This window comes from Triturus cristatus, chromosome 1_1, assembly GCF_964204655.1.
Source record: "Triturus cristatus chromosome 1_1, aTriCri1.1, whole genome shotgun sequence".
NCBI lineage: Eukaryota > Metazoa > Chordata > Amphibia > Caudata > Salamandridae > Triturus > Triturus cristatus.
This window is the reverse complement of record NC_140579.1, coordinates 38,249,419-38,263,167: the sequence shown is the minus strand read 5'-3', so window position 1 is coordinate 38,263,167 and position 13,749 is coordinate 38,249,419. Positions and strand designations below refer to the sequence as shown.

Genomic DNA, 13,749 nt, shown 5'->3' with positions numbered 1-13,749 from the left:
GGCACACATTCCTTGTTTTACAATATGGTCATTCGCATGTATACATTACAAACGAAAAGGCAGAGTCATGATGACCATCCCACATTCCAGTTAAGCCAGCCCACAATTATTTACCCAGCGAGGCTCAGATCCCACATCAGATATCAACAGACCCCAATAAACACGGGCAGCTCCTGTTGATAAAACAAGCCATAAAGCAGGAACAGTCAGGTGTGAAAGAGATTAGCCGGAGGCTTGTGTGGGATGAAAAGGTTTTATGGTGTGTCAAACCTGATGCTAATCACAGGTGGCCGTAGGAAGGGCAGCTCGTAAAACTGGACTGACCGGGGGCGGTGGAGCCAAGTCGCACAGGTCACTGAGAAGTCAAAGGAAGGCACATGTGTTCTAAAGGCCTGTATTTGTTCGTAATGTGTAGCCTATGTGAGGGCAACCATAAGATGGCCACCGCTCCAAGATGGAACCCGCGAAGTCAATGTATAATGTCGTATACACAGTACATTTATCAATGAAATGTTATGCAAGGCACTTGTAGACACTGCATTGGCCATTCGCGGTTCGCTAATATCGGGATAGACAGGGGTAGGGCCCTGCCTCCTACGCGGTCCCAAATTTCAAAGTACCACACGGGGCTCCCTCGACACCACGGCAAGGCGCCAGCGCGGGGTAGGCTCCCGCCTGGCTTCGTCTTCCCGGTCGGGGACAGTAGGTCCCGCCCCCAGTGAGGCTTGGGTTTCCGGGTCGCCGCAGGCAGCGCGGCGCGGCGGCCTCCAACAGCACCTCGGGTCGCGGCGGTGATTTTCGTCAGTTTCTTCTTGCGGGGGCAATACGGGGTAGGCTCCCGTTTTTGAGGGGAGCGTCAATACTGGGTAGGCTCCCGTGGAATCGGCATCATAACCACGGGGTGGGCTCCCGCTGGTATAAATACAAACACCGCGTGGCGGCACACACACGGGGTGGGCTCCCGATGTTGTGAATAAGCACCGAGGCAGTTGGCACTCACGCCGACGGGCGGTATCACGCGGGGTGGGCTCCCGCTGGCGTCGATTTACCAGTAATATGGCGACAGCACAGGGGAGTGGACAGACAGCGCCCCCCAGCAGAACACAGTCACTTCAGATGTAGCGCTTACCGGATATAGCGCTCTCCTTCCTCGGGTAGCTTGAATACAGCGCTCTCTCCCTGCAGGCAGCTTGTAAATAGCGCTCTCTCTCTGTAGGCGGCTTGTAAATAGTGCTCTCTGGTTCCTGCCCCTTGGTTGAGGGTTTCTTGAGGGGGGGAGTTGCGTTGGTGGCTGCAGGCGGACTAATTAGTCTCTGCCTGTCGTCCCTGGGTTCTCCTCTCACCGGGCCAGATCAGTGGGTTAGTTCAGGATCCCTCACTCACTTAAAAGGCAGCACCTAAGCCCTGTCACTTTCAGAGGCATAGGTCCCTGACTAAACTCTACCGCCTAAAACTCCTGCGAAGGCTTCTCCAGGTCTGTGTTGCCCCAACTATAGCTTTCCCTCCCCTGGGGACAGTAGAGGGGGGGTAGGTAGGCTCAGGGCCCAGCACACAGGCCCATGTGGCGGTAACCCCTGGCAGCAGGTCCCCTCTCTCTCTCTGGTCCACCCTCTGACTGAGCACATGGCAACCCAGCTCCGCCCTTTATACGCCCCTCACCCCACCTTCCAGACAGTGCCAGAAGCTTCTAGAAGCGTCTGGGGAAACTGGCTCTAACTGGCCTAGGGGGAGGGGTAGAGCACCCTGGGTGCCAGGCTTCCCTCCAAAAGCTCGGGTTGCTGGGAAATAATAACTAGACTGTTAACCCAGCTCAGTCAAACAGCGCAACTACACAGCTTTGGCATCCATTTTAAGTCACATATTTAAAATGGGGAAAACTCAGTCTGCGTACTTTATCACACAGCATTCAATCTTCGCATTTACACATCATGCAATTTCCCAGAAAAGCGAAAAACTTCTGGGAAAAAGGGCCAAGTCCAACACAACCCCCTTCCAGCCAAAAGCCAGGGTAGACCGATCAATGCCTTGATGGGCTTCCCTGCTTGGGGCGAGAAAAGGTGGACGCAGGCCCGCAACTGCAGGAGCACCCGCAGGTTCTCCTCCACTCTGGAACCCGAAGGTTCACTCTCTCCAACCTTCCTCGACCGACTAAGCCACCACCCGTGGGTTCCCTAGCTGGTTGGGGCCAGGACTGGCCCCTAGGCCACCCAGATGTCTCTGGCCCTTGCGGTCTCACAGAGTGGGGGGCAGTAACCCCAGGCCCGTAGTACCCATTGACCACTCTCCTCCTCCTCCTTGCAGTTCCGAACTGCCACTGGTCTTCCCACCTGGGGTCCGCACCCTCAGGCCGACCAGCCCTCAGGGGCGAGGCTCTCCTCCCCCTACCTCTCCTTCTGGGGTTCCTCACCCTCCCATGCGGGGCACCCTCAGACCACCACTCTCTCCCCAGTCCAGGGCCTTGACCCTCCAACTGGTTCCCCAACCTAGGGTCTAAACCCTTAGGCGGCACCAGTGCCAGGGGCGAGTCCTCCCTCCCCCTGCACCCCCTCCCAGAGTTCCGCACCCTCCCAACTGGAGTAGTACCCCTGGAAGATAATTCTGGGGGGACACTGCTAACAGATGTCCCACCCGCCAGGACAGGCAGTACCCATCCCTGGCCTCCCAACCCAGGATCTAAGCCCTGTGGCTGAGCCGGTGCCAGAGGCGACACCTTCCTCCCTCTGCACCCCCTTCCAGAGTTCCGCACCCTCCCACCTGGAAAAGTACCCCTGGAAGTCAATTCCGGGGGGACACTGTTAACAGATGCCCCACCCGCCAGGTCAGGCAACCCCTGAACCCGGCATCCCAACCCAGGATCTAAACCCTGCAACTGGGCCAACCCCAGAACCTCAGGAGCTCTGATTACAGATGCCCCGGGTCCTCCTAACACTAGGGGCTCCCCCTCACCGGGCGGCACATCAGGACAGCCTAGGCTCCCAACCTGGGGCTCCCTTACGGAACTCTCCAGGCCCTGAGACTGCGGTTGGGGCACCTCGGGACACCTCCCCGTGTCACTCCTTCCTATCGATAGGACGTGAGGCCCTTCAACCCTCTCTCTTCCCGGGGACCTAGCTGGGCTATTCGCCACCTCTCCCACCTCGCTGGGTTGGAAGATCCCTGCACCACCCCTTCAGGGTCACTCCCCAATGCCTCCTCAGACACCCTGGCACTCACCCAGAGGTCTGCCTCCCATGCAAGCTCCCTGGGGTCGGAGAACCCACACTGTCCTAGGTGGTGACGCAACCTTGGGGAACAATTTCTGAGCATGTGCTCCCGGATGACTACCTGGCACAGCCCTTCCCACTCATTCACTGCACTCCTCACCACCCAATCCTCCAATGCAGTCCCACACACCTCCGCAAACTCCCCCCAGGACTGGTGGGACAGTTTTCCCCTGCCCCTGAACTCTAACCTGTCCCGCTCTTCCTGGGAATCAGGCACCATCTCCTGGGCTCTGGGAGTGGGACACCCTACATTGTATCCACTCTCGCTGCCACCTCTGGATCCCACCCTCACTGGTGAATCCAGACCACATAAACCACTCTCAGGGGTCAACCTACCCTCCTGAGCTGGTCTCTCCCTGGCAAAGGACCTCTCTGCCTCCGCCATCCTTTCCTGTGCTAGGACCTTCTCCGTCTCTAGCCTCCTCTCCTTCACCCTCAGCCGCGCTAGCTCCACCTTGAGTCTCTCCAGCGCCAGCTGATGCTCCCTTTCTTCCCTCCTATCCACCCATTCTTCTGGGGACAGGGAAAGGGACGGGGCAGTGCCCCCGTGACTGGACCCAGCGCGGGACTCCCATTCTCTGGTGTCCTCCCTCGCTACTGGCGTCTCCCCCCGATCATCTTCCTCCTCCTCGTCAGTGTCACCACCCTCCTGGGTTATGGACTGGGCTCCCTCACTCTCGGAGTCCTCCCTACACTGGAAGTCCTCCTCCGGGTCTCCACTAAATCCACCCTGTAAATATGCAGAGGGGTAATCTGACAGGTCCCCACCGATCTCTAAGGGTTCCCCCCTCTTGAGGGCCTCATAGAGAAATAACTTCCTGCGTGTGTTGCCTACTGGGGGTATCCCTCTCTCTCTGCAGAAATAAATCAATTCTTGCTCCGTGTACCCCCCAAGGTCATCCTCGTTGTAGGTTAGCCCCATCCTGGCAAGGTACACCTGGGACACACCACCCACAGTGCAACAGGGGAACACAATTTAAAACACACTTCCAGGAGGAAATCACAATCAGGAAAAACAATAATTCCCAAACCCTGAGATTACTTTAAACGCTCAATTTGCAGTGCAACCCGTTTTCGCTGCGGTACTGCGCGAACACAAGTCCTATCCCACCGCTGAACACCAATGTTGGAAACGGGTAGCGTGGTGCAGAGCGGGTGGGCCAAACTCTGGAGGAAATGTGCAAAGCAACCACGCAGTACACTGAGGCCCATGTGGCGGTAACCCCTGGCAGCAGGTCCCCTCTCTCTCTGGTCCACCCTCTGACTGAGCACATGGCAACCCAGCTCCGCCCTTTATACGCCCCTCACCCCACCTTCCAGACAGTGCCAGAAGCTTCTTGAAGCGTCTGGGGAAACTGGCTCTAACTGGCCTAGGGGGAGGGGTAGAGCACCCTGGGTGCCAGGCTTCCCTCCAAAAGCTGGGGTTGCTGGGAAATAATAATTAGACTGTTAACCCAGCTCAGTCAAACGGCGCAACCACACAGCTTTGGCATCCATTTTAAGTCACATATTTAAAATGGGGAAAACTCAGTCTGCGTACTTTATCACACAGCATTCAATCTTCGCATTTACACATCATGCGATTTCCCAGAAAAGCGAAACATTTCTGGGAAAAAGGGCCAAGTCCAACAGGAGTTTACTGAGAAATTAAGTTTTCAGGAGAGTCTGAAGACTTAAAGGTATTTTTCAGACTGTGAAGTGATTTTATGAGGATCTGAAAGTTTCCTAACACTTTGTGTGAGCTCAGAAGTGGCATTTACACACTGCAGCAGTGAATCCTGCTCCTTACACACTGACAGGAGGAAAATAAACCAGCCTTACCTGTTTAGGGTGCTTCTGACATCCTGCAAAACAGAGAAACAAACACAGTGAAATCAGTTTCCACAGGAGATCTTAAAGTTATGGTAGTATTTTTAGGAGTGACACACTTCTATCTATGGTTAAAAAACAGTGACTGGGGTCACATGACACAGCACATTCTGGGGTATTGCATGACTAAGCACAGAATGAGGGATTCTGAATGAGGTCACATGATATAACAGAAACTGATATTCGGAATGGTAATGACATAGCACAGTGTCCTTCTGAATGGAGTCACAAAACACAGCACATTCTGATATTCTGAATGGAGTCACTTGACACATTGTATGATGTTCGCAACAGGGTCACATGCATGGGCATCATTTAGGGATTGCCAGGGGTAACAGCTGTGACTCCTGGCTTGCCCCTTGTGACCCCTGGCACTGCTTGTGCGACCTCTGGCTTCATAGGTAGCAAAATGAGTGCCGAGAACACAGCGGACGCTCGCCCTTATGGGTGTCGTGCTCCACCTTTGTTTTCAGCCAATTTTATATTACACTAATAGTGAATATTAGATTAATATTCACTGTTAGTGTAGTAATAAATGGGGCACAAGGATCTAGAATGAGAACTTCTGTAGCAGATGTCTTAAATAAAAAAATGCTTTTAAACGTATGTAGGGTACGTGCCTGGGGATCGGAGTGTGTTTGTGAGTGTACGTGTGAGCATGAGTGTTTCTAAGTAAAAGTGAGTGTCAGTGACAGGTAGTGTGTGAGAGCCACTAAAAGGTAGTGAGTGAGAATGAGTGGCAGTGAGCATGAGAGTCAGAATGAGTGACAATAAGAGTGAGTGCACAAGTGAAAAAGTATGAGTGAGTAGGAGTTGGAGTGAGTGTGAATGAAGGAGAGAGAATGAGTGAAACAGAGTGTGGGAGAATGACAGTTAGAGCAAGTGAGTATGAGTAAGTATGTTGGAGTCAGAGTAAGAATGAGTGAGAGTGAGGTAGACTGAGTGAGAATGAATGATTGAGTGTGGTTGAGTAAATGTGAGTGAGAATGTGATGTAATGCTTGCTAGTCTGCCATTGGCCCTTACATATTGAAGGTAATTTGTGGCTTATAGAGAGACCCATAGAAAACGTCTACTGCTGGAATACTGGAGGCAATTGTCGGCATGGACGGGCACCTGTGAAAACCACTGCTACTGGCACACTGGAGGCAATTGTAGGCATGGGCAGGCACCTGTGAAAACCACTGCTACTGGCACACTGGGCAATTGTAGGCATGGGCAGGCACCTGTGAAAACCACTGCTACTGGCACACTGGAGCCAATTGAAGGCATGGGCAGGCACCTGTGAAAACCAATGCTACTGGCACACTGGAGGCAATTGTCGGCATGGGCAGGCACCTGTGAAAACCACTGCTACTGGCACACTGGAGGGAATCGTCGGCATGGACATGCACCTGTGAAAATTACTGCTACTGCCCCACTGGAGGCAATCGTCGTCATGGGCAGGCACCTGCGAAAACCACTGCTACTGGCACAGTGGAGGCAGTTGTTGTCATGGGCAGGCACCTGTGAAAACCACTGCTACTGGCACACTGGAGGCAATTGTCGGCATGGGCAGGCACCTGTGAAAACCACTGCTACTGGCACACGGCAGGCAATGTTTGGCATGGACAGGCACCTGTGAAAACCACTGCTACTGGCACACTGGAGGCAATTGTAGGCATGGGCAGGCACCTGTGAAAACCACTGCTACTGGCAGACTGGAGGCAATTGTCGGCATGGGAAGGCACCTGTGAAAACCACTGCTACTGGCACACAGGAGGCAATTGTTGGTGTGGGCAGGCACCTGTGAAAACCACTGCTACTGGCACACTGGAGGCAATTGCTGGCATGGACAGGCACCTGTGAAAACCACTGCTACTGGCACACTGGAGGCAATTGTCGGCATGGGCAGGCACCTGTGAAAACCACTGCTACTGGCACACGGCAGGCAATTGTAGGCATGGGCAGGCACCTGTGAAAACCACTGCTACTGGCAGACTGGAGGCAATTGTCGGCATGGGCAGACACCTGTGAAAACCACTGCTACTGGCACACTGGAGGCAATTGTCGGCATGGGCAGGCACCTGTGAAAACCACTGCTACTGGCACACGGCAGGCAATGTTTGGCATGGACAGGCACCTGTGAAAACCACTGCTACTGGCACACTGGAGGCAATTGTAGGCATGGGCAGGCACCTGTGAAAACCACTGCTACTGGCAGACTGGAGGCAATTGTCGGCATGGGAAGGCACCTGTGAAAACCACTGCTACTGGCACACAGGAGGCAATTGTTGGTGTGGGCAGGCACCTGTGAAAACCACTGCTACTGGCACACTGGAGGCAATTGCTGGCATGGACAGGCACCTGTGAAAATCACTGCTACTGGCACACTGGAGGCAATTGTCGGCATGGGCGGGCACCTGTGAAAACCACTGCTACTGGCACACGGCAGGCAATTGTAGGCATGGGCAGGCACCTGTGAAAACCACTGCTACTGGCAGACTGGAGGCAATTGTCGGCATGGGCAGACACCTGTGAAAACCACTGCTACTGGCACACTGGAGGCAATTGTCGGCATGGGCAGGCACCTGTGAAAACCACTGCTACTGGCACACGGCAGGCAATGTTTGGCATGGACAGGCACCTGTGAAAACCACTGCTACTGAAACACTAGAGGCAATTGTAGGCATGGACAGGCACCTGTGAAAAACACTGCTACTGGCACACTGGATGCAATTGTCGGCATGGACAGGCACCTGTGAAAACCACTGCTACTGGCACACTGGAGGCACTTGTCGGCATGGGCGGGCACCTGTGAAAACCACTGCTACTGGCACACTGGAAGTAATTGTAGGCATGGACAGGCACCTATGAAAACCACTGCTACTGGCACACGGCAGGCAATGTTTGGCATGGACAGCCACCTGTGAAAACCACTGCTACTCGCACACTGGAGGCAATGTTTGGCATAGGGGGTAACTGTGACAAAATACTGGCACTAGCTCTTTGGAGATGCTTCTTGGCATAAGGGAGGAAAACCATGAAATATGGGGGACAACAATCACAAAATTCTAGTCCTGATGTACTAGATGTAATTCCACCCAGCGGCGGTTTATCTATGGGGGCATTGCCTGCCTGTATTTGCTGCCCTCCTGGACCCTAATATGCATTTGTAAAGTTTATATTACTGGCCACAGTGCTTATTTTACAGCCGCGGGCCGGCTGCACATTGCAAGCAGCAGACTTTCAATTTATGAGTGGGCGGGGGTAGGGCATGATTATAGACGTCACCAGAAGAGTGTCTGGGTCTAAAGATGTGTAAGTGCGCATGTCAGGATGGATGGGTGTCTTCCTATGACCAACCCGACATGTGCACATAAGGCCTGTCCTACCCGCACAACGTTAGGGAGCCAGGGATCACTGGATCCTAAGGAGAGCTGACTTTGCCTGCTCCAACCAATCCGGACGCTGCTCTTATGCTGTGAAGCAGCTTCTGGATTGGCTCAAGAGGCGAAGAGTAGGCCTAGTCTTGGAGGCAGCAGGTTTGGCTTTACAGAAGGACATGGCCAATCAGAGTATGGCTTTACTATGAAGCCATGCAGTGATGGGTCATTTTCTATCCCTTGCTGCGTTCCCTTCATTCGCTCTACCATTACCGCCTCATCATCATACCTAGCACAGGGAGTAGCAAAGACGAGGGTGGGAAGCGATGCGAGTAAGTAAGTAACAGTTATGGTAATAAACTATTTTACAGGATTAATGTTTTCACAAGATGTTTTACAAGACAGGAAATTAACCTGGTAAACAGACATAGGAGATACCTGAAAAGATGTTCAGAATATGGTATAAAAACATCATGAAAACGGGCCATAAAATTAAAGGGTGTCGAGAGTGAGGCACAAAAATATACATTTTCTGATTGTTAAAATGCAGACTTCATCATTTAAGTGAACCATGAAACCTCGAAGATGATCTAACAAGGCCACGCAGCACTAAAACGGTAATAAAGTATGGCTTCAGGCTGGTAAAATTTTAAAATAATAAGCAAGCGTCCCGTGGCCGTATGTTGGTTCATTACAGTAGGACTTCAGGATGATAAATATTAAATAATAAGCAAGCGTCCTGTGGTGGTATGTTGGCTAATGTTTAATGAAATTACTATCTAGAATGATGAGGGAAAAAATCAACAAACATATAAAGCAGAGGTCTGCAACCGATCGATCGCAAGCTATTGGTAGCTTGCCAACAACCTATCAGTAGCTCGCAGCCTGACCCCACTTTTGTATTCTGTCATTGCAGTTTTGTTTATTTTTAGGCCTTTTTTTGCTTCTTTTCCATTCTTGCCCGCTGTCGCACACCAACTGCTCCCATTGTCTATTAAGCTTCACTGGGGAGTGGTGGGGAAAAGCGAGTAACATCAGTCCTGCATGAGCAGTGTCAGACTGACCACAATCAGTGACTGGTGTGCTTCCAGTCCATGTTGGCCGCTTCTCATTGGTTGACATACAAGGTGGGATATGCACTCTTGGATGTGCGTACACTGCTTCTGCCAGCATCCCGCGTGCTGCGACTATGTCTGCAGCACTTGAATAATGGTTTGCTAGTGTGGCGCCTGTGGATGTGAAGCTTTCTCTAGAAACAGAAGTGCATCAGCTGCATTGCTAGTGCGGCGCCTGCGGATTTGAAGCTTTCTCTAGAAATAGAAGTGCATCAGCTGCTTTGCTAGTGCGGCGCCAGTGGATGTGAAGCTTTCTCTAGAAACAGAAGTGCATCAGCTGCATTGCTAGTGCGGCGCCTGCGGATTTGAAGCTTTCTCTAGAAACAGAAGTGCATCAGCTGCATTGCTAGTGCGGCGCCTGTGGATGTGAAGCTTTCTCTGGAAACAGAAGTGCATCAGCTGCTTTGCTAGTGCGGCGCCTGTGGATTTGAAACTTTCTCTGGAAACAGAAGTACATCAGCTGCTTTGCTAGTGCGGCGCCTGTGGATGTGAAGCTGTCTCTAGAAACAGAAATGCATTAGCTGCATTGCTAATGCGGCGCCTGTGGATGTGAAGCTTTCTCTAGAAACAGAAGTGCATCAGCTGCTTTGCTAGTGCGGCGCCTGTGGATGTGAAGCTTTCTCTAGAAACAGAAGTGCATCAGCTGCTTTGCTAGTGCGGCGCCTGTGGATGTGAAGCTTTCTCTAGAAACAGAAGTGCAACAGCTGCATTGCTAGTGCAGCGCCTGTGGATGTGAAGCTTTCTCTAGAAACAGAAGAGCATCAGCTGCATTGCTAGTGCAGCGCCTGTGGAGGTGAAGCTTTCCCTAGAAACAGAAGTGCATCAGCTGCTTTGCTAGTGCGGCGCCTGTGGATGTGAAGCTTTCTCTAGAAACAGAAGTGCATCAGCTGCATTGCTAGTGCGGCGCCTGTGGATGTGAAGCTTTCTCTGGAAACAGAAGTGCATCAGCTGCTTTGCTAGTGCTGCGCCTGTGGATTTGAAGCTTTCTCTAGAAACAGAAGTTCATCAGCTGCATTGCTAGTGCGGCGCCTGTGGATGTGAAGCTTTCTCTGGAAACAGAAGTGCATCAGCTGCTTTGCTAGTGCGGCGCCTGTAGATGTGAAGCTCACTCTAGAAACAGAAGTGCATCAGCTGCATTGCTAGTGCGGCGCCTGTGGATGTGAAGCTTTCTCTGGAAACAGAAGTGCATCAGCTCCTTTGCTAGAGCGGCGCCTGTGGATTTGAAGCTATCTCTAGAACCAGAAGTGCATCAGCCGCTTTGATAGTGCGGTGCCTGTGGATGTGAAGCTTTCTCTAGAAACAGAAGTGCATCAGCTGCTTTGCTAGTGCGGCGCCTGTGGATGTGAAGCTTTCTCTAGAAACAGAAGTGCATCAGCTGCATTGCAAGTGCAGCACCTGTGGATGTGAAGCTTTCTCTGGAAACAGAAGTGCATCAGCTGCTTAGCTAGTTTGGCGCCTGTGGATGTGAAGCTTTCTCTAGAAACAGAAGTGCATCAGCTGCTTTGCTAGTGTGGCGCCTGTGGATGAGAAGCTTTCTCAGGAAACAGAAGTGCATCAGCTGCTTTGCTAGTGCGGCACCTGTGGAGGTGAAGCTTTCTCTAGAAACAGAAGTACATCAGCTGCTTTGCTAGTGCGGCGCCTGTGGATGTGAAGCTTCTCTGGAAACAGAAGTGCATCAGCTGCTTTGCTAGTGCGGCGTCTGTGGATGAGAACATTTCTCAGGAAACAGAAGTGCATCAGCTGCATTGCTAGTGCGGCGCCTGTGGATGTGAAGCTTTCTCTGGAAACAGAAGTGCATCAGCTGCTTTGTTAGTGCGGCGCCTGTGGATGTGAAGCTTTCTCTGGAAACAGAAGTGCATCAGCTGCATTGCTAGTGCGGCGCCTGTGGATGGGAACATTTCTCAGGAAACAGAAGTGCATCAGCTGCATTGCTAGTGCGGCGCCTGTGGATGTGAAGCTTTCTCTGGAAACAGAAGTGCATCAGCTGCTTTGCTAGTGCGGCGCCTGTGGATGGGAACATTTCTCAGGAAACAGAAGTGCATCAGCTGCATTGCTAGTGCGGCGCGTGTGGATGTGATGCTTTCTCTTAAAACAGAAGTGCATCAGCTGCTTTGCTAGTGTGGCACCTGTGGATATTGAAGCTTTCTCTTGAAACAGAAGTGCATCAGCTGCTTTGCTAGTGCGACGCCTGTGGATGTGAAGCTTTCTCTTGAAACAGAAGTGCATCAGCTGCTTTGCTAGTGCGGCACCTGTGGATGTGAAGCTTTCTCTAGAAACAGAAGCGCATCAGCTGCTTTGCTAGGGCGACGCCTGTGGATGTGAAGCTTTCTCTAGAAACAGAAGTGCATTAGCTGCAATGCTAGTGCGGCGGCCGTGGATGTGAAGCTTTCTCTAGAAACAGAAGTGGATCAGCTGCTTTGCTAGTGCGGCGCCTGTGGATGTGAAGCTTTCTCTAGAAACAGAAGTGCATCAGCTGCAATGCTAGTGCGTCGGCTGTGGATGTGAAGCTTTGTCTGGAAACAGAAGTGCATCAGCTGCTTTGTTAGTGCGGCACCTGTGGATGTGAAGCTTTCTCTAGAAACAGAAGTGCATCAGCTGCTTTGCTAGGGCGACGCCTGTGGATGTGAAGCTTTCTCTAGAAACAGAAGTGCATTAGCTGCAATGCTAGTGCGGTGGCTGTGGATGTGAAGCTTTCTCTAGAAACAGAAGTGGATCAGCTGCTTTGCTAGTGCGGCGCCTGTGGATGTGAAGCTTTCTCTAGAAACAGAAGTGCATCAGCTGCATTGCTAGTGTGGCGCCTGTGGATGTGAAGCTTTCTCTGGAAACACAAGTGCATCAGCTGCTTTGCTAGTGCGGCACCTGTGGATGTGAAGCTTTCTCTAGAAACAGAAGTGCATCAGCTGCTTTGCTAGTGCAGCGCCTGTGGATGTGAAGCTTTTTCTAGAAACAAAAGTGCATAAGCTGCATTGCTAGTGCGGCGCCTGTGGATGTGAAGCTTTCTCTAGAAACAGAAGTGCATCAGCTGCTTTGCTAGTGCGGCGCCTGTGGATCAGAAGCTTTCTCTAGAAATAGAAGTGCATCAGCTGCTTTGCTAGTGCAACGCCTGTGGACTTGAAGCTGTCTCTAGAAACAGAAGTGCATCAGCTGCTTTGCTAGTGCGGCACCTGTGGATGTGAAGCTTTCTCTAGAAACAGAAGTGCATCAGCTGCATTGCTAGTGCGGCACCTGTGGATGTGAAGCTTTCTCTAGAAACAGAAGTGCATCAGCTGCTTTGCTAGTGCGGCGCCTGTGGATGTGAAGCTTTCTCTAGAAACAGAAGTGCATCAGCTGCTTTGCTAGTGCGGCGCCTGTGGATGTGAAGCTTTCTCTAGAAACAGAAGTGCATCAGCTGCTTTGCTAGTGCGGCGCCTGTGGATATTGAAGCTTTCTCTAGAAACAGAAGTGCATCAGCTGCTTTGCTAGTGCGGTGCCTGTGGATTTGAAGCTTTCTCTAGAAACAGAAGTACATCAGCTGCTTTGCTAGTGCAGCGCCTGTGGGTGTGAAGCTTTCTCTAGAAACAGAAGTGCATCAGCTGCATTGCTAGTGCGGCGCCTGTGGATGTGAAGCTTTCTCTAGAAACAGAAGTGCATCAGCTGCTTTGCTAATGCGGCACCTGTGGATGTGAATCTTTCTCTGGAAACAGAAGTGCATCAGCTGCTTTGCTAGTGCGGCGCCTGTGGATGTGAAGCTTTCTCTAGAAACAGAAGTGCATCATCTGCTTTGCTAGTGCGGCGCCTGTGGGTGTGAAGCTTTCTCTAGAAACAGAAGTGCATCAGCTGCTTTGCTAGTGCGGCGCCTGTGGATGTGAAGCCTTCTCTAGAAACAGAAGTGCATCAGCTGCTTTGCTAGTGCGGCGCCTGTGGATGTGAAGCTTTCTCTGGAAACAGAAGTGCACCAGCTGCTTTGCTAGTGCGGCGCCTGTGGATGTGAAGCTTTCTCTAGAAACAGAAGTTCATCAGCTGCTTTGCTAGTGAGGCCCTGTGGATGTGAAGCTTTCTCTAGAAACAGAAGTGCATCAGCTGCTTTGCTAGTGCGGCGCCTGTGGATGTGAAGCTTTCTCTGGAAACAGAAGTGCATCAGCTGCTTTGCTAGTGCGGC

General features: G+C 51.9%; 1 protein-coding gene across 2 annotated transcripts in view; it reads right to left on the bottom strand.

Annotated features, from left to right (window-relative positions):
• Window positions 1–13,749, bottom strand: part of LOC146869285 (E3 ubiquitin-protein ligase TRIM39-like) — a 114,558-nt gene that overhangs the window by 59,022 nt on the left and 41,787 nt on the right. For both annotated transcript variants that reach the window (XM_085646989.1, XM_085646994.1), the window contains one exon: window positions 5,085–5,107. In XM_085646989.1, the coding sequence (XP_085503115.1) occupies window positions 5,085–5,107 (23 nt within the window). The remainder of the gene's footprint in view (window positions 1–5,084; window positions 5,108–13,749) is intronic.